Source organism: Prunus mume, linkage group LG3 (assembly GCF_029339155.1).
Source record: "Prunus mume cultivar Tortuosa linkage group LG3, ASM2933915v1, whole genome shotgun sequence".
NCBI lineage: Eukaryota > Viridiplantae > Streptophyta > Magnoliopsida > Rosales > Rosaceae > Prunus > Prunus mume.
This window is the reverse complement of record NC_142700.1, coordinates 7,288,247-7,313,936: the sequence shown is the minus strand read 5'-3', so window position 1 is coordinate 7,313,936 and position 25,690 is coordinate 7,288,247. Positions and strand designations below refer to the sequence as shown.

General features: G+C 36.9%; 6 protein-coding genes across 10 annotated transcripts; 4 read left to right on the top strand and 2 right to left on the bottom strand.

The window, feature by feature from the left end:
• The first annotated feature begins 1,582 nt into the window (after positions 1–1,582).
• Positions 1,583–3,081, top strand: LOC103325407 (uncharacterized protein PHLOEM PROTEIN 2-LIKE A4-like). The gene is made up of 3 exons (XM_008227561.3): positions 1,583–2,065; positions 2,265–2,380; positions 2,557–3,081. The coding sequence occupies exons 1-3, from the start codon at positions 1,775–1,777 to the stop codon at positions 2,924–2,926; spliced, it is 777 nt and encodes a 258-aa protein (XP_008225783.2). The 5' UTR covers positions 1,583–1,774; the 3' UTR covers positions 2,927–3,081.
• A 796-nt stretch (positions 3,082–3,877) lies between these two features.
• Positions 3,878–6,823, top strand: LOC103325352 (BTB/POZ domain and ankyrin repeat-containing protein NPR1-like). Of its 2 annotated transcripts, XM_008227516.3 has the most exons (4): positions 3,878–4,490; positions 4,648–5,401; positions 5,965–6,162; positions 6,359–6,823. In XM_008227516.3, exons 1-4 carry the CDS (start codon positions 4,440–4,442, stop codon positions 6,622–6,624), a joined length of 1,269 nt encoding a protein of 422 aa, XP_008225738.2. In that variant the 5' UTR covers positions 3,878–4,439; the 3' UTR covers positions 6,625–6,823. The 2 variants fall into 2 exon arrangements, with proteins under 2 accessions (XP_008225738.2, XP_088904218.1); XM_089048092.1 differs by lacking the exon at positions 3,878–4,490.
• A 555-nt stretch (positions 6,824–7,378) lies between these two features.
• On the bottom strand, positions 7,379–9,611 carry LOC103325351 (transcription termination factor MTEF18, mitochondrial). The gene is made up of 2 exons (XM_008227514.3): positions 9,493–9,611; positions 7,379–9,247 (listed from the first exon to the last, which is right to left on the bottom strand). Exon 2 carries the CDS (start codon positions 9,223–9,225, stop codon positions 7,504–7,506), a length of 1,722 nt encoding a protein of 573 aa, XP_008225736.3. The 5' UTR covers positions 9,226–9,247; positions 9,493–9,611; the 3' UTR covers positions 7,379–7,503.
• Positions 9,612–11,115: 1,504 nt separating this feature from the next.
• On the top strand, positions 11,116–15,727 carry LOC103325348 (uncharacterized). Of its 3 annotated transcripts, XM_089048093.1 has the most exons (10): positions 11,408–11,521; positions 11,686–11,737; positions 12,466–12,675; positions 12,785–12,873; positions 12,957–13,095; positions 13,418–13,492; positions 14,045–14,166; positions 14,240–14,315; positions 14,708–14,767; positions 15,256–15,727. In XM_089048093.1, the coding sequence occupies exons 3-10, from the start codon at positions 12,538–12,540 to the stop codon at positions 15,382–15,384; spliced, it is 828 nt and encodes a 275-aa protein (XP_088904219.1). In that variant the 5' UTR covers positions 11,408–11,521; positions 11,686–11,737; positions 12,466–12,537; the 3' UTR covers positions 15,385–15,727. The 3 variants fall into 3 exon arrangements, with proteins under 3 accessions (XP_008225733.1, XP_008225734.1, XP_088904219.1); XM_008227511.3 differs by lacking the exon at positions 11,686–11,737 and having other exon boundaries at positions 11,116–11,521; positions 12,457–12,675; XM_008227512.3 differs by lacking the exon at positions 11,686–11,737 and having other exon boundaries at positions 11,122–11,521.
• Positions 15,728–16,930: 1,203 nt separating this feature from the next.
• On the top strand, positions 16,931–19,106 carry LOC103325350 (Eukaryotic aspartyl protease family protein). The gene has a single exon (XM_008227513.2). It carries the CDS (start codon positions 17,432–17,434, stop codon positions 18,890–18,892), a length of 1,461 nt encoding a protein of 486 aa, XP_008225735.2. The 5' UTR covers positions 16,931–17,431; the 3' UTR covers positions 18,893–19,106.
• Positions 19,107–20,033: 927 nt separating this feature from the next.
• On the bottom strand, positions 20,034–24,070 carry LOC103325347 (ras-related protein RABF2b). 2 transcript variants are annotated; one of them, XM_008227509.3, is made up of 7 exons: positions 23,829–24,070; positions 22,864–22,941; positions 22,600–22,767; positions 21,989–22,037; positions 21,661–21,734; positions 20,708–20,801; positions 20,034–20,347 (listed from the first exon to the last, which is right to left on the bottom strand). In XM_008227509.3, the coding sequence occupies exons 1-7, from the start codon at positions 23,865–23,867 to the stop codon at positions 20,247–20,249; spliced, it is 603 nt and encodes a 200-aa protein (XP_008225731.1). In that variant the 5' UTR covers positions 23,868–24,070; the 3' UTR covers positions 20,034–20,246. The 2 variants fall into 2 exon arrangements, with proteins under 2 accessions (XP_008225731.1, XP_008225732.1); XM_008227510.3 differs by lacking the exon at positions 23,829–24,070 and adding an exon at positions 23,115–23,262.
• Positions 24,071–25,690: the final 1,620 nt, after the last annotated feature.

Genomic DNA, 25,690 nt, shown 5'->3' with positions numbered 1-25,690 from the left:
GAGACGCCAACTGATTAATATTTTCTTATTTTATGTAAATAAATAAAATCAAAAGTGGACTTAGAATAAAAAAAGTTGAGCCACATTTACAGCATATATGGTCTTTTTACATGGAATAAAATGGCAGAAAAGCTTGTATGAAATGGGGATAACATTATTTTATTATTCCCAACTAATTACAGAATGTCACGTTGGAAAAGTTATCACGCGTGGCATGCCGCGATGGACCAAAGATAGCAAAATAATGTTATCACTATTTCAGACAAGTGTTTCTCATAAAATGGGCCATTTTGGAAAATCAACCAACGACCACATAAATAGAATCCATACAGCGTTGAATATGAGGAAGTCCCAAGACAAAGTCCATACTGACATGTACCCATGATTGATCAGGGACTGGCTATGGCATATACAATCTTACATTAGTTCATGCACCCTTAGACAACTTGCACACCCTGTAACCTTCGATAAATCTAGTAATCATGCTGTAAAGTTGGCCAAAAATAAGATCACCGACTGCTCAATGTCTTGTCTCGCTCCATATGCTTTCTTTGTGCAATTCACTAATAATATCCAATGAAGAGAGGGTGATATGCCTTATATGTATATGCCCACTTCCATCTAGCACGATGCCTTTTGGGAGCTCATTTGCTTCGGAGTCATGTGAACTCCTAAATTAAGCGAGTTGAGACTAGAGCAATCTCAGGATGAATGATCCACTAGGAAGTTGCTCGTGAGTTCCCAGAAACAAAACCGTGAGGGCAAGGGGGGCCAAAGTAGACAATATCGTGCTACGCAACCAATCTCGTGCTATGGCGGAGCTGATCCCAAGATGTGACAAATTAACTCAAGTCAATCGAAGTTCAAAGTCTCACATAATATATTGCAACTAATTTATTTAGTTAGTTTGAGTGAGACTAATTAAACAAACTAATTTTGAACATCTAAAACTTGGTTCATGAGTTGGGTTGATTAAGCCTCTCTCTTTGGAATGTTCCACTGTGGTATTTGAGACGCTTCAAGAACAGAGGAATTTAGTGACAACCTTTTCAACTGCAGCTGCAGGGATTTTAGTCAGCAGTAGAAACTTGTCTCCCCATGTAATGAATCTTGAATTTAGGCATTTATACATATATACCAAAGTGCTTTCCATTCAAATAATTCCTACCGATTCATCGGCAACATTTTAAATTTTTTCTTTCTCAGACTCATAAAGCCTGCATGAAGGTTGTTCAATATTCTTCAATATCAATTCCAGTGGATATGAACGAAAAGGCCTTCAAATATAATGTACAAGTTCAAACCAGTAAAGGGAGCTTTTGATCGATTGTCCCAAATCAAGATGATCATGTGACCACTTACAAATATTACTTTATAAAAAGGAATATTTATATCTTAGAATAAAATCCCTTTCCTTTTTTCTGCAGAATGGAATATATATATATATATATATATGATAAAGAAACAAAAGTTTACCATATGGAATAAAGGCATTTTCTGATATTCCAAAGTGTTTTCCAACCCAGTGGTTGCTAATTCATGCTTGACATCAGCATGCATGAGAAACTGACAACTAAAGAAAAAAATTAAAAGTTCACAGGACATCTTTCTTGGGTAGCAAGCACCTTCATCCTCATCCAAACCTTCAGCGGGGTACACAATGATATGAAAATCATAGGTTTATATGCATGCCATGTAAATGACCAACCAAGTCTTGTTTTTCTATCTATATAAGTAAAAACTAAGCATTGGATGGAAGAAGTGTATTGAAGAGATGGGCAATCTGTTCTCAAATCCTTCCCCATCGCCGTCTCCTTCCCCAAGTCCATCGCCGTCTCCTTCCCCATCGTCGTCTCCTTCCCCAAGTCCATCGCCGTCTCCTTCCCCAAGTCCGTCACCTCCCCCACCTCCGCCTCCTCCCCCACCTCCGCCTCCTCCCCCACCGCCGCTTCCACACAACTATGAAGCTATTTTGAGAGAAGCTGACTCACCCATCAACAAATTCTCAGTGGAAAAACTCCTTGAACAGCTCCGTGCTGGAATAACCTTAAACCAAAAGAGAAAGGTAAGCCCAGCATTAGAAATTCAAACACTATGCTCAGATGATTTAGTTTTGTGAAATGTGATATGCAGTTCGTGCCGAAATTCAGCTCCAAATCAAAATATATTGGGCTTTTAATTTGATTTAAAGAAGGGAAACTTGTAGTTGTAAGTGAACTTAGAAACCAACCATCTTTGGTTATGTCATTATTCTGTTATTGCAGAAGTATTGGGTTGACAAGAAGTCCAACAACTGCTTTATGGTGTATGCAAGGGATCTCTCGATCTCCTGGGCTGAAGACGATCGCAACTGGCTCTGGCCCTCCCTGCAAGAAACCAGGTACCAAAAACTTCAATACATAACTTTTTGGTTTTCTCATTTTCTCCAGTCCTATTGAAGTTGAAACAGATAAACGCAATATATACAATAAATAAATAATAAATAATAATAATAATAATAATCATAATCATAAAATGCTATCAGTACTCTCAATCCTAACTCAGGTTTCATTGCAGTGGTGTCGTCATTGATGCTGCTGAAATGATTAATGAATGTTGGCTAGAAGTGCACGGACAATTTGAGACTACAAAGCTGTCACCAGGAACTCTGTATGAAGTTGCGTTTGTGGTCAAGCTGAAAGCTTCAGCTGAAGGATGGGATGTTCCAGTGAATGTCAGTCTCACTCTGCCAGATGGTAGCAAACAATGGCATGAAGTTAAGTTGAAGGAAATCCCAAGAGAGCAATGGATAGAGATTTCGGTTGGCGAGTTTAGAGCATCACCGGGAATACCTGGGGACATGGAGTTTTCGATGTATGAATATGATAGTGTGAAATGGAAGAGAGGACTTGTTATCAAGGGCGCTATCATTCGACCTAAAAATTAAGTTGCAGAATACTCAACTTTGCTTATGAGCAGAGAGATGATTTTCTGGGTTCTTCATTTGAAGACGTACAGAAATGAGAGAATTGCCTATGTAAGAAATAATAAGAACAGAATAATGAAACAATGATACAACTTACATTTCTGCTTCAATCTTAATGCGATCGGAAGCATCACAAATTCTTTTTTAACATAGTTGTTAATTAGTTGTGTTCATGATTTCAGAAAAACTTCTCAGTACTTGGCTAATAAAAGCTGCATTTCACAAAAAATTAAATTATGTACAATCACTTCCTTAAAGCCAATAGTACATTTAATCTACGAAATCGCACATCTGGAACACCGAGATTTCTGCTGAGGGAAAGGAAAACCTAGTCTTCATGCATCAGTTTAAATATCTTGGCACATGAGATTCTCCTAAGCAACAGTTCGAAATACTTACCATAATCTTCAAACACTTTCCATGAAAACGTAAACGAATATGTCCAATTATAGAAAGCCTACTAATCTGATACATTCTGGAACTGAAGGTATGCTTTGAGGTTTCACAACTCTTTTTCCAAGTATAAATGGGAAAAGAAGGCATGTTGTGTTCAATCACTTGAGCTACAAGTTAACGTCAACATGCACACAATGATCTTTGGTTACTCTGATTGGATGATATTTTTTTTTTCCTAATATAATCGATAGTTTGATTGGATGAAAATTTTAATTTAGACTTTATAATATAACTTTTGTGTTACCTTAGAAGAAATGAAAATTTTATTAATTTTTAATACAAGCATAGAACTTTAATTTATTATAGTTATCACTTTTGTTTGCCATGAGCATGCTTTTTTTTTTTTCCCAGCGACAAAACAAAAGAGCATATTTATTTTTGAATAAAAAAATAGTGAAATCACGTGAGTCAAGTCGAAATATCACTAAAAAACAACGTTGACTGTTGGTGAAGCACTGGATTATTATGTGCTTCATGCTTGAAGTTGATCCATCTAGATTCTAGCTTAGCTTAATGGCTAATTATTCAGCTGAACCTTCATCCTCTTTGACCTTCACCTCATCTTCCCATATACCAAACGCTTCAAAAACCCACAACAACCCATCTTCCTCCTCTGGCTGCGAACCTGTGACTAGCCTCGAAGTCATCAGTTTGACCAAGCTCAGTTCCAATTTGGAGCAGCTGCTCTTGGTTGACTCTAGCTCTGATTACAGTGATGCCGATATCATCGTTGAGGGAAAATCTGTGGGTGTTTATAGATGCATATTGGCTTCCAGAAGTAGCTTTTTCGGCGAGCTATTCAAGCGAGCAAATGGGTCTTCCGAGAAAGAAGGTAAACCAAAGTACTGTATGAGTGATTTGCTGCCTTATGGAAATGTTGGGTATGAAGCTTTCTTGGTTTTCTTGAGCTATGTGTATACTGGAAAGCTGAAACCTTTTCCCATGGAGGTTTCAACTTGCTCACAGTGTATGTGCCCATGACGCATGCGGGCCTGCAATTAATTTTGCTGTGGAATTGATGTATGCATCTTCCGTTTTCCAAATGCCGGATTTGGTTTCAATTCTCCAGGTTGGTGTTCTGTTACTCAAAATTTCTGGTCAAAATTGATACCATATTAAGAAATTAGTCAAATTTCTGTTTTCTTTTGCGGTCAGCATGATCCATCCAACTTGTTTTTGGAATGTTAAGAAAGATTGTTCTGATTTTGTTATCTTTGTATCGGCAGCGACGGCTTATTAATTTTGTTGGGAAAGCCCTGGCAGATCATGTCATCCCAATCCTCGTGGTTGGTTTCCATTGTAAGTTGAGTCAGCTCATTGATCAGTGCATTGAGAGAGTGGCACGATCAGATCTTGATAGCATCTCTCTTGAGAAGGAACTTCCTGATGAGGTTGTGGAGAAAATTAAAATTATTCGCCACAATTCTCAGCAAGACTGTGACCCCAACATTGCAGCAGTGGACCCCTTGCGTGAAAAGAGAATCAGGAGAATACATAAGGCGTTGGACTCAGATGATGTTGAACTTGTGAAACTTCTTTTAAGTGAGTCTGATATAACCTTAGATGAAGCCAATGCTCTCCATTATGCTGCAGCTTACTGCGATCCTAAGGTTGTGACTGAAGTGATTGGTCTGGGTCTGGTTGATGTTAACCTCCGGAATTCTCGGGGTTATACAGTACTTCACATTGCTGTGATGCGCAAAGAGCCATCAATTATAGTATTGCTTCTGACTAAAGGAGCTCGTGTGTCAGAGCTGACATTAGATGGTGAGAGTGCTGTTAGCATTTGCCGGAGGTTGACGAGGGCAAAGGATTATCATTCAAAAACAGAGAGGGGAGAAGAAGCAAACAAAGACCGGATATGTATTGATGTTCTAGAGAGAGAAATGCAGAGGAATCCGATGGCTGTGGATGCGTCTATATCTTCTCAAATAATGCCTGATGACCTGCACATGCAATTGCTGAACCTGGAGAACAGAGGTAACATTTCTAAGATCATTTCTAAGACATTCTCAACTCATAAACTCTTTAGGGTTCTTTTCCCCGAGAGGGAAACTGAAATATTGGATTATGAGCTTAAATCAATGAAATACTTTCTGCCTTTTATATGGTCGTAATTACTCTCTCGTTCCTGGTTATACGTCTTAGTGATTGCTTTCATCTATGAAGAAATTGGAGAACAAATTTTCCTGGACCAAAGTGTTATCTATCGAAAGGAGATATATATATTCGTACAAGTTAATTTTTGAGCTCATATCAGTGGTGAATACTTTTGGTCCTTTGACATTTTTGTTTTGATCCACTACTCTTCCTATGTCATATATCAATGAGTTTCTTGCAAAATGAATAGCTTGTTTGCAAACGCATCTTTTTACACTTGGTAATTTCTGGGTGTAGATATGTAGTCTTCTTATATTAACACATGAACTTCAACCTTTTTTGCCTTTCATATTTCTTCTTTTCATTGGTTGTGTACCTTGAGTCTCTGACATGATATCTTTGACTTTTACTGATTAGATATCTGAATTGCATATTTATTGCAGTGGCATTTGCCCGATTGTTATTCCCTACTGAAGCCAAGGTAGCCATGGCCATTGCTCATGCTGAAACAACATCTCAATTTTCTGGGCTCTCTTCATTAAAAGGCTCAACTGGGAATTTGATGGATGTTGATTTGAATGAGACTCCTACCGTGCAGAACAAAAGACTCCGTTCTAGGTTAGAAGCTCTTATGAAAACAGGTAAATGCAGCATGCTTTTAGTCTCTTAGATAGACATATGATCTTTTATCTGTTATTGTGACTCTTGGCTTCTCAAAGGAAGCACGACCTCTGGAAGGATGTCACAAATCACGAGCTAGTATATAGTATTTAGAATCTGCTTGGTAAAATTATCATCGATTTTCTCCCTTTAAGCCTTCTTGTTCTGTTGTGGCAGTCAGTACGGGTAGATCCTATTTTCCTCATTGCTCGGAAGTCCTGGATAAGTTCATTAAGGATGACCTTCCTGATTTGTTTTTCCTTGAGACGGGCACCCCTGACGAGCAGAAAATAAAGAGGACGCGTTTCATGGAGCTTAAGGAGGAAGTACAAAAGGCATTTAGCAAGGACAAGGCTGCTAAGAACCTCTTTAGGTTGTCTTCATCATCCTCCTCATCGTCTCTGAAAAATGTTGGTGAAAATCTGAAGGTTGGGAAAGTATGAAGGCTTGTAAATTGTATCCAATTTTTAAGCCTCCCAATTATGAACACATTTTTCCAAGGATGCTGATGAGAGCTTAGTAAGCAATCTTAGCAGATGCGGATTGCCATTTTAACTGCATGAACTAGCTAGTGTCCTAGTTTTGTAACTCTGTAGAGAACCTTGCAATGGAAATCAATCTTTGATTCTGATTTTAACAACATATTGGTTCCCCTAATCATTTTGAGTCCTTAGTTCTGTTGATGACAAACTTTGAGCGATGCGTTCTTGGATTCTCAGAGTTGATGGAAAGTATCATGTCGTTGGGGCTGTTTCTGGTAAACATGGAATTCAAAGCTAAAGAAAGGTAAGAAAGAGCAGAAAAAAACAGAGTAGAAGTTTGTAATTGGTCCAAGTTCAGTTATAAGCACGCGAAAGTCTACTTGAACATAATTTTACCTGCCCATCAATTCCAAACTTGTAAAATGGATCCTATCATCTACAATTCTTTGATCGATTACAATTGCCTTTTATGAGAGCACTAAACATCAAGCCAAACAGTCTCATTCTATTGCAATTACCTATAAAACCAACTCAGCAAAGCAATGCACGATAAGCCACAAGAGCACAATGCGAACCAAATGGTTGTCACCAAATACAGTAGAACATGAACATAATTTCACATCAACGAATTTATATATTTTTGTTCAATAAATCAAGCACTGAGCACGATGCGAACAAAATTGTTGTCACCAAATAAAGTAGAACATGAACAGAATTTCTCATCAAAGAATTTATTTATTTCTGTTCAACAAACCAAGTATGAATCAATTAGTAAAGTCTTCTTATACAAAATGGTAGTTTAACCAAAATAATAGACAGGAGATTAGAAGGATCTAATTCTTAGCTCTTTTGCATTTTAAAACTTTCCCACATGGCTGGACCTTCTGGATGAACATCCACATAATATTTTACAAATCGTGCATCTGAACATGCAAGGAGAGTGCTCAAGGACAACATAGGCTTTGCTGCACCTTTCTCCCTTAGCCACGCATACATTGAGAATCTAAGATTAATCCTGTCCATATCGTAACATAAGTATGCTGGGAATGCCACCACAGAATCCAGTGGATAACGTAAACAGTTTGTTAAGCAACTGATCTTCATTTCAATCACATCTTTGCTCTGATTAAGAACATGAGGAGCTTGTTTAACTATGTTTGACACCACGTTGCAGTCCAAGCCAGCTTGTACGAGGCAATCAAACCTCTCTTGTAATTGGTCTCCTCTACCTCTGAATTTTTTCAAAGCTTTCACCATCTCATCTGAGTTTTCGATATATCCCAATCTCACCAAGAATAACGTTTTCTCCAGATGTTTACTGGGGAGTGGGGATATTAATTGATTTTTACCTTTGGACTTTGAAGCCAATGTCAACACCATGTGTGGATCTTCCTTTATCATTTGGAGCAGGCCATCTCTCTTGACTTTTAAGTCTTTACAAACAGTTTTGGGTCTTTTAAAAATAGATGAACTCAGAAATTCCATGTCATTGGCTACAATGTCTGCCATCTCTTCTGTTCCCATTCCAATCTCAAACAGAAAATCTACTGCCAGCAAGAGATTTTTCATGCACTTAACTGACAAGACCTGTGGATTTTGCATAAAAAGTGAATAAACCTCATTCATCTCGAGACCCAATTTGAGTAACCGGCCAAACAATACATACACATTCTTTCCAGACCCTTCTAATAGTAATGCAGGATTTAATTCAAACAAAGCACACATTTGCTCCTCCGTATAACCCACTTTATCAAGAAAATCCATTGTATCAAACATTCTGTCCCAGCTGTATGTGCTGTTACCTGATGCATACCCTCCAATCCAATCCATTCCAAGGCCTAAACGCTTCAATTTTTCATGAACCTTGACAAAGTCACTATTAACACCCCCAACCAGAAGCAACGGGCAACAACTAACAAGCTTAATAACTGTTGCTTTGCTTATCCCCAAATTTTCATAAGCTTGAAGTTTTAGAGCCAACACTCCATAGTCATATCCAAATATCTCCTTTGCCTCCTTATACATCTTACCGATGTTACTACGGGGGATTCCATAATTACATAAAGCATGAACGTTATCAGTCAGCACACAATCATCACTCAGATACATCAAGTGCCGTGGCAGAAACGATAGGAGCTCAGATGGACTCAAACCCAAGCTCTCAAAGAACGGTTCAAACTCATTAATGGGATTGTAGCGAAGAAATCGGGTTAAAGAACGTGCAACATCTTTCTCAGTATCAATGTTGGAGAGCAAATTTTGAAGAAAAATTGGGGAGTTTTTGCTAATATGCTCTGCATCCGTGAAGCTGAAGCTTCGAGTGCAATGCAGGTAATCAAAAAGGGTTGCCTGAGCCTCAGTTCTAGCATTTCGAGAAACCCGGTTAGCAAAAGGAGAATTGGGCGATTGTGCAGACTCGATGACAGAGACCTTCGACTGATGGGTAAGTCTAGAACTGCAAAAGCATTGGAATTTAAGCGAAACAGAAGATGGGTTCTGCACAAAAGTGGTTCTTTCAAAGACAGGCGAGAAGAGTACGAGGTGATTGAGTTGGGAAATCATTCTCGAAACCCTTCTGTGGATTCTATTCATTAACATGGAAAGTGGAGATGACAAAAGAGAGAAGCAGAAGATTCAGCGAGAGTTAAAGGAATGAGAAAAGCAGTAAAGACCAGAAATGCACAAAACCTTAAAATTTCTAAAAGCCATAGAACAGAGAGAGAGAGAGAGATTGTTGTACTGTATGGGAGCAGGGTCAATCACATTTTTTCATAAATAGTTGAAAGTTAGAGAGGATCAAGATTGAAAGAGCTTCAATTGAGAGGTTACCTTGGATGAATATCCTTTCAGGGTTTTAAGCCCCCATTGCTCCTTTTGTTATTTCCGCTCTGCGGTTTTTAGAGAGACCAAGATGAAGTGTGCCCCAGTTTCTGCCGTTGTCAAAAACCCTAAGAATTTGGGAGTTTAAGCCGCCGCCTCCTTCTTTCTTTTACTTTTTAAAAATATTTTATTTACTTAATTATCTATTTACTATTTAGCTACCTCTTATAAAAAGATCATATTTGATACGTGAGAGACCATCTTGGAATGAGAAAAATTATGTACAACCATTATTCAATCTCAATATCATTTTATTGATTTGATATAACTATTCAATTAATAAAAAGTTCGACCCAAAAAAAAAAAAAAAATTCAATTAATAAAAAGGTGTCATTTGGAGATTGCATGTTGTTGCCGAAACATGTTAGGGTTCGAGTTTGAGCTCCTTCAAATGTGATAAAGGCTTCTCTGGTCACAATTGAGCTGTCTATTGAGGATGATTAGGAGATTTGAGTAGGGGTGGGCATCAATTTAGTCGAACCAATTAAACCGGTCAATTCGAATTTTAATGGTTGGTAATTTAAGAAATAAGCAGGAGAAACTGTCATCACATATCATCATCACTTAGCTTAATTTGGTTCCACCACTATTAGCCCATTTTCAGTTTCATTTCATTTGGTGAGAAATATTTGATGGCATTGGCAACGTTCTTACCAAGCTTCTCAAGGTTGTCAACTTACTATTATGTGTCAAGCAATATAATATATACAAATAGCAAGAGTGCAACACACTCTTTATTACAAGTAAAGTATATGAAAAAAGTGAAAATGATACTTTTTTATTCAATGGGATTAGCTTCAGCGTCATATTGTATTAGACGGTTACATAGCTACAACTACAAGCCTCTACTTATAATATTATTCTACTTGGCCCTATCTATGATAACGGGCCTAAATTGACATAAATAATACTAGAGACGCCAACTGATTAATTTTTCTTTTTAAAATAAATAAAGCTAAAAGTGGACTTACCCTTACTTTTGATGTTATGGTAAGTTGATAACCCGTAAGATTTCATATAGTTTCCCAACCAAAAAACAAAAACAAAACAATTGGTTTGGCCTGTGATGACGAAATGGTATCTAAAATTACTATGTCATCATAGAAAATATAGCTAAGAAATGATAAGTGATGCAACAACCATAATGATTGGGGTAGGATCGGGTTGGTGGTGGAATATTAGGGATTCTAGCTGCAACAACATAAGAAATTAGTGAACATAACTTAGAATGAAATCAAGAAAAATAGTTATAAAGACCAAAAAATAATAAATAAACATCAAGATATGGAGATCCAAATGCTATCATTCAAACCTATCATTCTACCTATAAGTAAGGGTTAATAATAAGTACATAGTTTACCTTCACTTTGTACAAATCTCACATTTCTCAAAACAAACTCTAAAATCCAAATTCTTAGCAAAAATTTTAAAAACTCTAAAATCCAAATAGCTCATCATCCAATCACGTTATTTTCATTTCTTACTTCCCTATCTGATTGGACAACATGAAATGCAATCCACCCACACTCGGCTCCTGGTTCCCTTGGGCAATATCCAAGCACAAAGTCACACGTATCCACCCAAATTTCTTTGTCATTTTATTTTTTGGCTCTTTTCCCAGTTTCCAGTTTCTTTTAACTAATAACTCCTCCCCTTCCCTTTATTACCTGTTCGGTTGGAGATTCGAAGCACTCACATTTACATTGATTGCACCCCTTTGCTTCGTTTTTCCTCTTCACGGGTTGTTTGCATTCCATTTCTTTATTGTTGGTGACAAATTCGCCATACCCATTTGTTTTCTCAAATACCCATCTGCATCAGCTCCTCAAGTTTCCTTTTTTTTTTTAAATTGAGATTTGTAGATTTTGGCATTGGATTAGCTCTGGTTCCTCTGTGTCTGTTTTCCCAAATGCCCATCTGATTTGGCTGTTGATGTTGGAAGGATTTTGTTGGTTAAGTTATGGACTTCATGCTCATGGTAAGACCTCCATCTGATTTCTGAGCTTCTTAGCTTACATCCTCTGTTTTAGCTTGCTGGGTTTTCTCTAAAATTTTATCTGCGTTATGCTATTATATGGTCTCTGATCTAATGCTGAAGGTTGTTTTATATACCCCATTTGATTTCTCATGTGTTTTGGTCAGACTTTGGATCCGAGTTTGTTTTTCCCGTTTGATTGCATTTCCTGGTTTCCGGGTACTGCTTGCTTTCATTTACATTTGATAGTCTTTTTGAATCTCCTGCTTAGAGCTTCTCTTGATATTGCTCTGCAACCATTGTTAATATTGATGGGTTACTGCATTTTACATTGACTTCAGTGGCTCCACCACCACTTTTCAAATGACCACATCATCTCTATGGTTGGATCATTTGGTTTTTTATTCAAATGAAGAAACTGTTTGTGGCCAGTCCTAGGATGAAATATTGAGTTTTGTTGCTTGACCAATTTACAGCTACACTATCTAGTCCCTTTGATGAGTTTACTAGTGTACATTCATACATTTGTATTTAGTCAGTAGCTTAATTGGAGTTTGAGTCTTGCTTAATTTCTATTATTTATCAGTCTGGGTGTTACTTGATCTCATCTTTCTAATTCTGTGTTTGGATGGTTCCTGCCTTTTAGTTTGCATTTGTTGTTTTCATACAAAGGTTTTAGTTTCTGAATTCTTAATGTATGTACAGAATAAAATACAAATCCAATGGATTATGTGTATAGAGATGAGCAATGAGATATCACATTTCTTTTGCTTGCAGCTTACCCATCTGCTAATATAAGCTACTCTGGTTAAAATGTCATAATCAGATGCTGTCAATACTGACCACAGTAAAAAAAAGATGCTGATACGATGTGCATGTTTATGATTATGATTATTGTCCTGGTTGCTTACTTGCTCCTTGTGTCTGCTAATGGAAAGATGAAACAGGAAAATGAAGAGAGGAAGACAGTACGAAAAAGTAAAGAAGGGAAATAAGAACGGGTAATCTAACATATTGCAATGGAAGTGTCTACAAAGACAGTTATGGCTATCAAGTCTTACCAAAATCAAGCGGGAGTGCTGGTTAAAAACTATTTATTAGCGGATCCCTTCATACCATATACTTCCATTATTGGAGGCATAATTTTGTGCAAAATGGTATGCTCGTAATCTTTTAATGCCTTTAATGTTTAAAATGGTTCTTAAAGTTGAGCCCCGGTTGTAGATTTGGTCTTCCTTTTTCTTATTAACTCATTATATATTGCAGGTATATGATCTTACTCAGTTAATTAGTAGCTTTTACATCAAGACTTATGCTGGCCTTACAAAAATCCAACGAATTGAGTGGAACAGTCGGTGAGGATTCCCACTTTCCAACTGTTGAATTTCATCTGTAATTAACTTGTGCGTTTATTAATTTGAAAAAGTAACTTTTGCAGAGGTATCTCCAGTATTCATGCCATTTTTATCACAGCTCTATCCTTACACTTTGTGTTCTGGTCCGATCTCTTTTCTGACCAACCTCATGCTGGTCTTGTTACATTTCGAAGCTCACCACTGTCCGTTTTTGGATTAGGGGTATGTGCTTCCTATTATTACCTTATGAAATTGGCCACTCAATTAATATCAAGGTATCTGCACTCCCTACACATTGTAAGCAAATGCTTAAGTGAGCCAAAAATTAGTTTTAATTACTTATCAATACATTTATGATGTCATGATGAGATTATCATCTGACCATGCCTAGACTAGCAGTTAAATATTAACCCATGAGCCAATCTATCAAGGATTCACGAGTGATCTGGACCTTTTGTTTTTATGGGTTTGTCTAGATACACTTTTTTCTTTGGTATCTCCTAACATATTTTTAAAGGAACTTAACTAAGATGATTTATGACAGGTTTCTGTTGGGTACTTCTGTGCGGATCTAGGAATGCTATTATGGCTATACCCTTCTTTAGGTGGAATGGAATATGTAAGTAATTTCTCCATGGAAGACAGTTCTTATATTAGTCTAAAAGCACACGCAAATACATATATGTTTATATGTCTGTTCTAACCTTCTTGACATCTGGTCAGAAGCATAATTTACCAATGTTATAACAAGTCTCAACAAAAACCAAAAAAAAAAGGAAAAGAAAGGAAAAAGAACATTTGCATATAATTTAAGTTCATTCCTAGTCACATTTGATTAGACTCGGCGCTTCCCTATGGGCATCGGTTTCATTTTTGGCTATCTTTTATGAATGGGGAGTTGCTGTGTTTTCAGTTTAAAGTATGTTCTGTTTTATTTTTGTAGTGGTTGGCAGATGTGTTGTTAGACTTTTATGGTTGTACTTTTTTGGTGGACCAGTCCACCAATCTTGTACTCTTTTTGGTAGTAAAATGAAGTTGTTACCTTTCAAAATAAAAATAAAAATAATGAATAAATACTAGGCAACATATACACAAATCTTTGATTAGAAATGAGTAATGTTTGCCATGTTAAAAGCTGTATAACTCTTAATATGGTGGTGTTCAATTACAGGTTTTCCATCACTCACTTTCTGGAATTGCAGTAGCTTACTCCATGTTTTCTGGAGAAGGGCAACTTTATACATACATGATCCTCATCTCTGAGATCACTACTCCAGAGATCAATATGAGATGGTAAGTTTTAGAAGCAATATGGTGTTTAGGTTCTAGTATTCCATCTTTAATATAAACTTTGGGTTTCATGAAGGTATCTTGATACAGCTGGTATGAAGAGGTCCAGCGCATATCTCATAAACGGCATTGTGATATTTTTATCATGGCTGGTCAGTTGAAGTCCTCTTGAATTATTGTCATTTTGTTGTTAAACATGGTGGCTTGATGCTCAATATGTACTCATATCATATAGCGGATCGACTTAGTTGCAACTTACGACACTTTCCTACTACTTTCACTTATAAGATAAAGTGAATTTTTCCATCTCCAAGGAAAACCACTCTGATCCCAATTTTACCTTCAGAGCTTCAACTCTCACATAAAGTTCTTGTTTTGGCAATTCAAATGTAGGAGGACTAATTCATTTCTTAGCCATCTATCTTAATGTGAGCCAGCATCATGAGCATGCATTGTTGTTTTCGAAGTTGCCGGATTTTCCATTTGGTTATACAACTTTTATCTCTGTTAGATATGCTTTCTGAAAAGAATATATGGAATGCAGGCTGCAAGAATTCTGCTGTTTGGTTACATGTTTTACCATGTTTACTTGCACTATGATCAGGTAAGTTGCAATTCCCTGAAGATATTTACCTACCACCTACACTTGATTTTGCTTACTGTATACTTTCACTGTCTTGAAAAGTTGATTTATACTTCAGACCATGCTGACATAGTTCTCTGAGAAGGGGAATGAAATTTTGGATCTTTACATTCTGCTTTTTTCTTCCCTCTTTTGGGGTGCTTTTCTTGGGCAGGAGGATGGCAAGCATCAGTGTGCCCCTGATTATGCTTCCTATTGTCTATTCCTTAATAAAATTTTGAAAGTTGCATATATAGTGCAATAGTTTTCAACTGTTCTAGAAGATTTTACATTGCTCACTTCCTACTTATTGAAACGAAGAAAGAAAGAAAAAAGGCCAAAACATCTCTTCTTTTGCCTGTTCCCTTCAAAGCAATCTTTATGAACTTTTATGAATTATCAAGTGCTATACAATTGCAGAATTATGTGATTTGTCAGAAGTACTAAATTAATTTTAATTGGATGGGCAGGTCATCCAGATGCACACCTTTGGATATCTGCTGGTCTTTGTTGTGCCATCAGTGCTAGCAATAATGAACTTGATGTGGTTTGGAAAGATTATCAAGGGATTGATCAAGCAATTAGCCAAGATGCAATGATGGATATATATATATACGTTCCAATTGAGTCTAAAGTCCTCCCCTTAAGATGGGTCTGCGCTTGTGCATTCTTCTATTTTGCTCACTGTATAAATGATAGAGGCCTCGAGGGGTTAAAAAAGAAATCGAAACGGGAGGCATTTTGGTGGCCACAACTGTTGTAAATGGTTCTAAAGTTTGTTTGTTGTTAAATTACAAGGGGAATCCAATCTAAGATCTCTACTTTTTACCTCACTCCACTGTATGCCACTAGAGTTAAAGTTTAATGGATGTAAGTGATTCAAAGCTGGATACTTTATTGTTTTGACAATCTCTTTAATTTTTTAAATTAGTTTTAGAACAATGCTTGTTATGGATGAGTAGCAATTTCTCTTTACAGGTTGAGATGGGCAAAACATAATGTAGATTTGCCAACTTTTTTATTTTTTATTTATTTTGGGGTCCAAATAGATTATACAAAGGGGAATAATGCATGAGGAGCCAAGCATTTTTCTTTTTCTTATGCCATGAGCATGAGGAAAGCCTGATCTCAAGCATGACTTGTGATCTATTGATTGGTAAGAAAAGCAAAAACTAGGGTCTGTTTTTCCCCTTTATCTAACTTCAAAACTCTAATGGGTGGTTGATGGCGACAAAAGTAGGGGAAATCTTGAGGATCATCCTATTACTGCGCCTGCATAGTTTTTGTTGTTCTTAGTACTTTTAATTACTATCTAAAACAGAAAAGCCACTAGAAGTATCTACTTTCTATTCTGAGTGGACAGGGAAAATCTCTTAACTAATTTTATAATTACTTACCAAAAATACCCCAAGTTTAAAAAGAGTTGTGAAAGCATTTTGTACTTGCACATTTTGTGTACAACAGTGTTTGCAAGTGACCTTTTATATGCAAGAAGAGGAGGGTATTGAAAGGAAAACCAGTGTACCTAATAATGGCATAATGGACTTGATAGTGGAACTGTTGTTGATGTGTTTCCTTTCACCTTGAGCCCTTTTTTTTTATTGCTTTATTTATAATCAAATAACTTTGCAAATGGACATTCTCACTCAAATCTGGTCCACCGAGGTATCCAAAGTTTTGACTGAGTAGGTCTCTCTAGCTGGTGATGCAGCGCAGAGTCCATATCATACAATTGTGTGTGATTCAAATTTACGGTCTCACATTGATATATTTCAAACAATCTCACTGAAATCTGGCCCACTGAGGTATCCAAAGTAGTTTTGAAGCTCTTCCTCAAACTAATTTCATAGTGAGAAGAATAGTGAGGCCATGTGAGTCATGAGTGAGTAGTCTTTTTCCTGCTGATGATGTAGCCGCATGGTACATACAGATCATAACTGAATTTGGAGAAAGCTAATGTGACAAAAGAACTTTATAATTTTTAAGGTAAAGCATTCCAACTAAAAGTTGTATAGAACCATGTATCATTCATAGTAGTTAAGATCATAATATTCGACCAGCAGCCAATATCTCAGCACCAATGTTAATTGAAGCAGAGGTGGTGTCACTTCCCAATATCGTGCTTAATTTATTAACACTCCATCTAGTACTTTCTTAATCATCAGTTAAACAAATGCAGTCAAGTACACTAATTAGTAATTAGTGGCATGCTAATTGATGTTTTGATTCTAATCAAGTGAAAGTACAGCCTACAGCCTAGCGTTATTGTATATACAAATCCAAATCTTCCTGAAATAGTAGCAACTGCCATGTGAGAATCGAAATGGCAAGCAAACAGTTGATCAGTCCTCGTCAGTATGCCTGTATTTTGAGGAAGGCTCCAAACTTCCATGTATATATGACGTGGTCCAGATTAATTATATTGTTCTTGATTGTATTATATGTTGAAACCCCATAAATTCCGCGGATTTTAAGTTGAAGCTCACCCGATTCGCAGGGCCATGATCATGGGTGCCACTATCTTGCAGAGCTTTTTGTTATGAGCATGGTTTGTTCTTTTGGTTAGAGGAGCTGAGCTCGTTACTATATAAGCTAAGTTTTGAGCTCACTTAAGTTATCTCTATAGACTCTATTCTATTGATCCCAATGGCAGCCTTCACTAAAACCTGCACTCTCCTTTTCCTCCTAGCCATTGCAATATTCTTGAACTTCAACCAAACCCTAGCCAAGCACAAGCCAAGTTCTACTTCCCTGGTACTTGGTCTAACACATTCTTATACTTCCCTTCCCATTCCAAAAGCCTCTGCTAATTCGAAAAAGATGCCGTCACAAGTGTCAGATATGATGGAGCCCTTGAGGGGAGTTAGAGATGGGTACTTGATATCTCTTAACTTAGGGACACCCCCACAAGTCATTCAGGTTTACATGGATACTGGGAGTGATCTTACTTGGGTTCCTTGCGGGAATCTTTCTTTTGTTTGCATGGATTGTGATGACTATAGGAACAACAGACTAATGCCCACATTCTCTCCTTCTGCTTCCTCTTCATCACTTAGAGACCTCTGTGGTAGCTCCTTTTGCCTTGACATCCATAGCTCAGAAAATTCTATCGATCCGTGCACCATAGCCGGATGCTCACTCACTACCCTTCTTAAGGCCACATGTCCTAGACCATGCCCTTCATTTGCTTACACTTATGGGGGAGGTGGGGTTGTCACAGGGACACTTAGTAGAGACACACTTAGGGTTCATGGAATTAGTAGCACACCCAATAATGTTGTCACAAGGGAAATTCCCAAGTTTTGTTTTGGGTGCATTGGGTCTACTTATAGAGAGCCTATTGGGATTGCAGGGTTTGGTAGGGGATCACTTTCCGTCCCATCCCAATTAGGGTTCCTTAAAAAGGGCTTCTCTCATTGTTTCTTGCCTTTCAAGTATGCAAACAACCCTAATATTTCAAGTCCATTAGTTGTAGGAGATGTTGCTATTTCTTCTAAGGAAAACTTGCAATTCACTCCAATGTTGAAGAGTCCCATGTACCCTAACAACTACTACATAGGTCTGGAGGCTATCACAATAGATAATGCCAGTGCAATTACCCAAATGCCCTTAAGCTTGAGAGAGTTTGATGCTCAAGGCAATGGGGGAATGTTGATTGACTCAGGAACCACTTATACTCATTTGCCTGAACCACTTTACTCTAACCTTCTCTCACTTCTCCACTCAGTGATTTCATATCCTAGAGCCAAGGAAATGGAGACAAAGACTTCTTTTGATCTTTGTTATGTGGTCCCATACACAATCAGTACTCTCACAAAACCTGATGACCTATTTCCTTCAATCACTTTCCATTTCTTGAAAAATGTGAGTCTTGTTTTGCCCCAAGGCAATTACTTTTATGCCATGGGAGCTCCAGCCAACTCCACTGTGGTGAAATGCTTGTTGTTCCAAGCCATGGATGATGAAGATTATGGGCCAGCTGGGGTGTTTGGGAGCTTTCAGCAACAAAATGTAGAGGTTGTTTATGACCTTGAGAAAGAGAGAATTGGGTTTCAACCAATGGACTGCGCTTCAGCTGCGGCCTCTCAAGGACTGCACAAAAAATAAGTGATCCCAAGCTGTGGGGTAGTTGTGGGTGGTTCTTGCTGTTATGCCAGTTGTGATTTTCAGCAGACAAAATAATGAGGCTTGGCAGTTTGGATATTTTTGCTTGATGTTTTCTTTATTAGTTCCTTTTCTTTGATGAATTTAGTAATTGGTTGTTTTGTACTTGGCTAAATCTTTGTTAAATTGATCTCCATGCCTTAGATGGTCAAGAAAATGAGCTGGTTTTATTCCAATTGCTTGGTAAGGAGGGAACAAATTGAAGTGGAGAGCAGTAATCAGTAATATTCTCTATAATTAATGGCTGAAATGAAGCCTATATGTGGCCATGCACATGCAAAATAATTAGATATAAATAAACAAGTAGAGACATAAATATATGCCAAAAAGTGTTCAAGGAATCTCTGGCAACTATAATAACATTGCTTTTCCATTGTATATATTCAAATGTTATAAGTTTATATCATGATAGTGTAGTCAATATCATGATAAGCTTACTATGCGCACGTTATCAATGATAAGTTTAGAACTATGAGCATTAAATACTGACATAGATAATAGAGAAGGCTCAAGAACTAGTGGAAAACATGTAGATATGACTTAGCCAAGTTGGGGAGAGCGGTGTGCTAATCACTCTGCACCCAAGTTCGAATCTCCCTCTGCGTAGTTTAGATTAAATTGAAGTAAAATATCATTTGTATCGAAAAAGAAAAAAGAAAAACTAAGTTCCCTACAAAATGAGTCAATACTTTGAATAACTATTTCAGTGTCTTTAGCGATTTTCGGGTCTTTAAATGGTTGCAACTAGCTATGGGAGGACCATCAAGAAGTGGCATTTACTTATGTAAAATTATGTAAATATTCTTACAAGTATTGACCATCTTATAACTCTTCAATTTTGTGAAAAAGTTTAAGGAGCTTCTGATAGTCTAAACTACTCTAAACCACGAGATACCTCTTTATCCGCAAATGCTTCTGGCAATATGGAAGTATTACTTCAATAAACTGCAATAGAATTTCAACTGGTTTTTACTGCATAATTGTGTATGTGCTTGCTAAAAATTGCCTGAACTATGTTGGTTTCTCATTAAAGAATAAGAATTCTTATTACTCATTACCAAACCTGGGTATTTGCAAATCAGAGTTAGCATGCCAAACCATTTCATTACATGAAAAAAAATTCCTCATACGCTTCTCACACTTTGTGAAAGTATCTAAACAAACATGCATATACAAATCTGAATAAATGTACACATACATGGGAAACTCCGTAAAACGATACATCATTTCCACTGTGAGTTATGCAACTATTATGGAAATAACCAAGCACGCAGTGGCTGAAGGCACCATAGAACCTCTATGAGCAACAGGATGAGCTTGCTACCCTTTCAGAAGGTCTGTCCATAAGAACCATTCCTGCAGGGTTCTGCACAGGCTGCACTCGAGGTAATCTCTTTGCTGTACCCAAAACAGAAGGAAACCATAATGATTAGATCACTGGATCTCGATAAAACAAATACCACATGCAGAAAGACTCTTGCCTAAATCCACATTTTAACAGTTCAATTTCTTTGCTGGAATGCGTAGATGCTCTTTTTAATGGTTGGGAAATGGATAGATGCTATTGGCTTTTAGAAAGACCCTAAGATGCCCAGTAAAAGTATTTTGAAGAGAACTTCTGAATAAATTACCCAACGCCCAACAGCAATCTTGTGAAGTAAGCAGGAAATTAAAGACATAATCCTAACACAAACATATAGAACTTATGGAACTTTATGATTCAGATACCGACTAATGATTTGAAACTCATTTAAGTACCTATCTCATAGAAGATGTCATTCACATTGTCTGCAGTTTTTGCAGAGGTTTCCAAGAAGAAAAGGCCATTCTCTTGAGCATATGCCTGTGCATCCTGCAACAACAGCACCAATTATATGAGCAACACTCAAAATGGATAAACATATAACAAACAGATTCTAGTCAAATTAGTTCCACTAACCCATCACACTTTATTATCCAGTTCCTTTGGTTTGTCTATTTTCTAAAGCAACCTCTTATTGATCACAAGACAAGCATTGAAGGAAAAGAAATCCGAAAAGCTCTTAAAATTTCTTATGGATTTGATAGAGAATAGGTTTCTTTTTCTTTCTTTTTTCTAACCCTCCTGAAAGGTGACTTTGTCTTTTCAATTTCCAGATGTTGACATATTAGAACTCCAATAATTGTTGAATCACTTTTCCTTAATCCACAGGGAGCCTGAAGATGAGTTTGTTTAATGGCTTCCTAGATTTGAAAACTAAGTTGGTCTGTTTCCACTACAATCCATTATGTCTTTCTATGGATAAGAATACAAGTTATGTGTCAGTTGTTGGCTGGGATATATATCTCCATGTCTGGAGCTATTTGATTCTAACTGAAGTATGTCAAAATCTCTCCTTAATTTTTCAAGGAAACAACTAAAAACTTTAATTTTACTTTACTTATATCTTCTTCCCCATACATTGTCATATGTTGAAAACACTAATTTCCCAAACCAGATCCCTGTATCACAAATTGGGATACATGATCTGGATTACAATCCGCAGAGTAAGGAAATTGGTTACTTTGCTTCAAACTTTCAAAACTGAACATCGGAAACAAAGAAAAGAAGAAAATGATAGCTTGCAATCATCCATATCACAAGAACAAAGGATTGTTGACAGGAAAATGATGAGTGATATAGAAATTTAACCAATAAGAAACCAAAACAAAGCGGAAAAATAATAACTTACCTCTGCTGCTACAGTCCTTGCCTCTACCAAATCTGCTTTATTCCCAGCTAGTGCCATAACCATGTTTGGATTGCCTTGATAAGGTAAAAAATAAATTTATATATAATTAACATAATATTGGCAGAAACAAAGAAACCGGTACCACAATTAATATACACAAGTTACTATGCCCCATCAATGAATACATATATATATATATATATATATATAATCACAGTTACAGCCAGCAATCACCACCTGATGATGATTGTCCAAAATAGCCAAGAAATTGACAAGTATAAAACATAAATAGAAGGATATCTATAGGTGACAAGAAAGTGCAAGATACCTTGTGATTTGAGTTCCAGTACCCATTTTTTTGCTCGCTCAAATGAGGCCTACAAGAGAAGAAATAAATTTTAAATTTCTGTTTTAAGATGGATTTGACTAAACCCATCTAGCAAAAAAAATGAAACACAAAAACGATTCAGACAGAATCAAATCTGAAATCAGAAAGGCTAAATATCCTTTAATTTTAGTGAAGTAATGCAAGACAAGACAAAAGGCCAACTACTGACAATGTCGAAGAACTGAACAGAGAAGGCCCTAGATCATTAGAAAGAACTTTATAACTTTACTGCACTTCCTAGTGAAATTCATTATCTTACTACTTGACTCAGTTTTCTGCTATAACCTATACACTCCAATAATCTATCCGATTTTTTCAATATACTAATTATGGGTATTAAAAATATATGATGCATTCTATAAATCCAAATTTCAATGAAAATGGGGCAAGTGGGGAAAGCAGCAGCTTTAGCCCCAGACCTCAATGATCAAACCACTTGCTTCAAAAAGTCCAATGCCTCATCCTCAACTTCACCATCAACAACAAAATAAATTTCAGGAAAATCTAAAATTTAAAACAATGGAGAAGAGATCTTGTCTTAATATACTCACTTGATTTGTTAAATCATACACAATTATTGCAGCAGCAGCTCCTCTATAATACATTGGAGCCAAACTATGGTACCTCTCTTGACCTGCTGTATCCCAAATCTCAAATTTTACAGTTGCGTCATTTACAGCCAATGTTTGTGAGAAGAAGGCAGCACCTATGGTTGATTCCTACAATATCATACAACAAAAGTAAAGGTCTGGATAAAAAAGACAAAGCTTCATTTCAAAGTTGTAGAAATCCCTAAAATTTACAACAGAACCAACCTGGAATTCAATAAATTGTCCTTTCACAAAGCGCAACACCAGACTAGACTTCCCAGCTCCAACATCCCCAAGAAGCACCTGAAGCAGAATATCAAACATCACTCTGATGATCACTAAAGGCAATAACCAAAGAAAAACAATAAACAGATAAATAAAAGATTTCGTCACATAATGCTAAACTACATATGCCTACGTAGAAAGAAATTAGTAATTTCGTATATTCAAGAAACAACTTTAAAATAAATGACAACCTTTAAACCAAACATTCTGTTTTCTGGTACACATCACAGACCAAGATAGCCATGCAACTTGCGCAGTCACAGTATGTTTATCATTCTCAGAGACCCTCGGGTTTGAATATCAGAACCGGACCAAGATAAACAAGAGCACAGAAGAGTAATACTTCAGTCTAAACAGCTACGAAACATAACAAACTTTTGTTGCAGCCAGAATGCTAACAAGCACAAATACAAATATAAAAACAAGAGCAAAATTTACATGTTAAAGATAATAGCATCTGATTTCCATTTCCAGGGTTTAAAAGTACAAGTAAAGAACTATTCTTAGCCTACATCATTGTAATTAATGAAAGAAAACCCACAAAAAAAATAGAGGCAAGCATCTGAATATTATGCACAATCATGTAGACCAACAAAAGCGATAAGGAAGGTTGGCAATCCAAAATTCACAGCCGAAAATCCAATCATACCCATCTCAAATTATCACAAAAATATGACAGTAATGGATTATCGAAACAATTTCCGTGAGAAACAAACCAAACCCACATCATAATTCTCATTCAATCATACACAGACCGATCAGAACTACAAAATTAACTAAAACCTAATTGAAATTACAGAGACAGGACCATATCAAGACAAATCAGAATCATAGAGTTGTATAAAATTAAACAGAAAGAAAGCTAAAAAAAAAGGGGCTTTTTGTACAGAAGAAAAAAAACAGACCAATTTGGCATTGATGTTCTTGTTCCCAGTGGTGGCCATGAGAGTGACGGATTGCAGAGACAAATATTTGAAGAATCGAGCAGAATTGAGGGAGAACGCAGACGTTGACGAAGAAGAAAGAGGGGTTTTTTGGGTTGAAAGAGAGAGGGGTTTGTTTGTTGATGCAAGCAGAAGCAGAAGAAGGCAATAGAGGAAGGATCCTAAAAGCCGAAGCCAAGTCTACAAAGACCCGAACTTTTACTGAAGCTCCATGTTTTTTACGGTGACTTACGTAGATTTTTTTTACTTTGTTTATTGCAATGTTTTCCACGTGGCGAGCATAACGGACAAAATATTCTTCTTGCTTTTAGGTCCACCCAGCCCAGCCCAGCCTGTCTACTCAGCTCCCACTTGGACGCGTTTTCGCTTCACTACAACCAAAAAAAAAAAAAAAAAGAAGCCTATGGGGTCATTGGACGGGCTTCAACAATAATATTAGGCCCAATATACACTAGAAGCAATATTGAGAAAGGGGTGCTAGACCTCGAACGCAGAAGTATCACTTAAGCTACAAGTCCTTTTAATGCCTAACCAATTTATATTATTTTTTATCTTATTTTTTAATCATTGGGGATGAAGGTTTTGATTTTGATACCTTTTACACTATTGAGAAGAGAAATACCATTAAGAGCTAGTTGATATTATTAGGGAGGAGAAATCGAACCTACGATCTCGGGTGCATGAGTAACTACTTGAGCTACAAGCCTCTTTGCAAAATATTTATTTATTTGTAAGGCTTGGTTTGGGGTGCCAGCTCAAACTTGCTATTTACAATTAAATTAGACCACAGTCTAAGATTGGTGTTTGATAACCTAAAAAATACACCGACTTACAATGAAACAACGGACCAATGTTATGGCTAACATGGGCTATAGTCCCGGTGAAATTTTTCTTCTTCTTATAATTAGTATATATGTTTTAAAGTTAGCCCATCTCAAAATTGAACAGTTCATTTTTAGGTAAATTTAACCCATCTTACTTTGAAATTTTAGGTGTGTCCTGAATGAAATTGAGTAATAATTCAAGTGGTTATTGACAGAGGTTGATTGAAAAGCAAATTGTAAAGTCGTTTAAACGTACACTCTTCTTTATATCATATGTGAACAAATTAAACTCTAAATAACATATATTAAAAGAAAAGTATTGACTTTGAAAAACCAGTGTTGTTTTGGAATAAGGACTCTGTTGAAAGTGCAGAGGATTATTCATCAAAGAAAAAGTGGAAATGAGATGATTGAATTAAGCACAAGGAAAATAAAATAAAATAAAAAGAAAAAGAAAAAGAAAAAGAAAGGGGGTTAATATAATGTGTGTGTTGTTTTTATATGAAAAGGGTAAAAAGGCTGAAAAAAGCGATTATATATCGAGGCTCCCTGTGATGCCCTCCAAGGGAAAAAGTTGAACTTTTGTCAGAAGCACACAGCGAGGCTACCAAATTAGCCAATAATGACCCTCTCTCCTCTCACACTCACGCACAGATACCTACTTTTGTTTTTGCAACAGCCTTTCTTCTTCTCACTCACTCACTCACTCACTCACTCACTCACTAACAGGAGGAGCAACAAAGAGAAGAGAAAGAATACAAAGAAACCAATAATACCAACAAAAGATGGCATTTTGGTCATTGTCCAGCAAAGTCCAAAGGCATCCCCTCTCTATCTCTCTCTCCCCTCAGAGAGATCATTGACTGGTCGCCCTTTGACCAGTCTTTTGGGAAGCACTTGTCTCTGTGTTTTTGCAGTACTGCTTCTCAGTACTCTCTCTCTCTCTCTCTCTCTCTCTCTCTCTCTCTCTCTCATCTGTGCCTCATAAATGATACATGA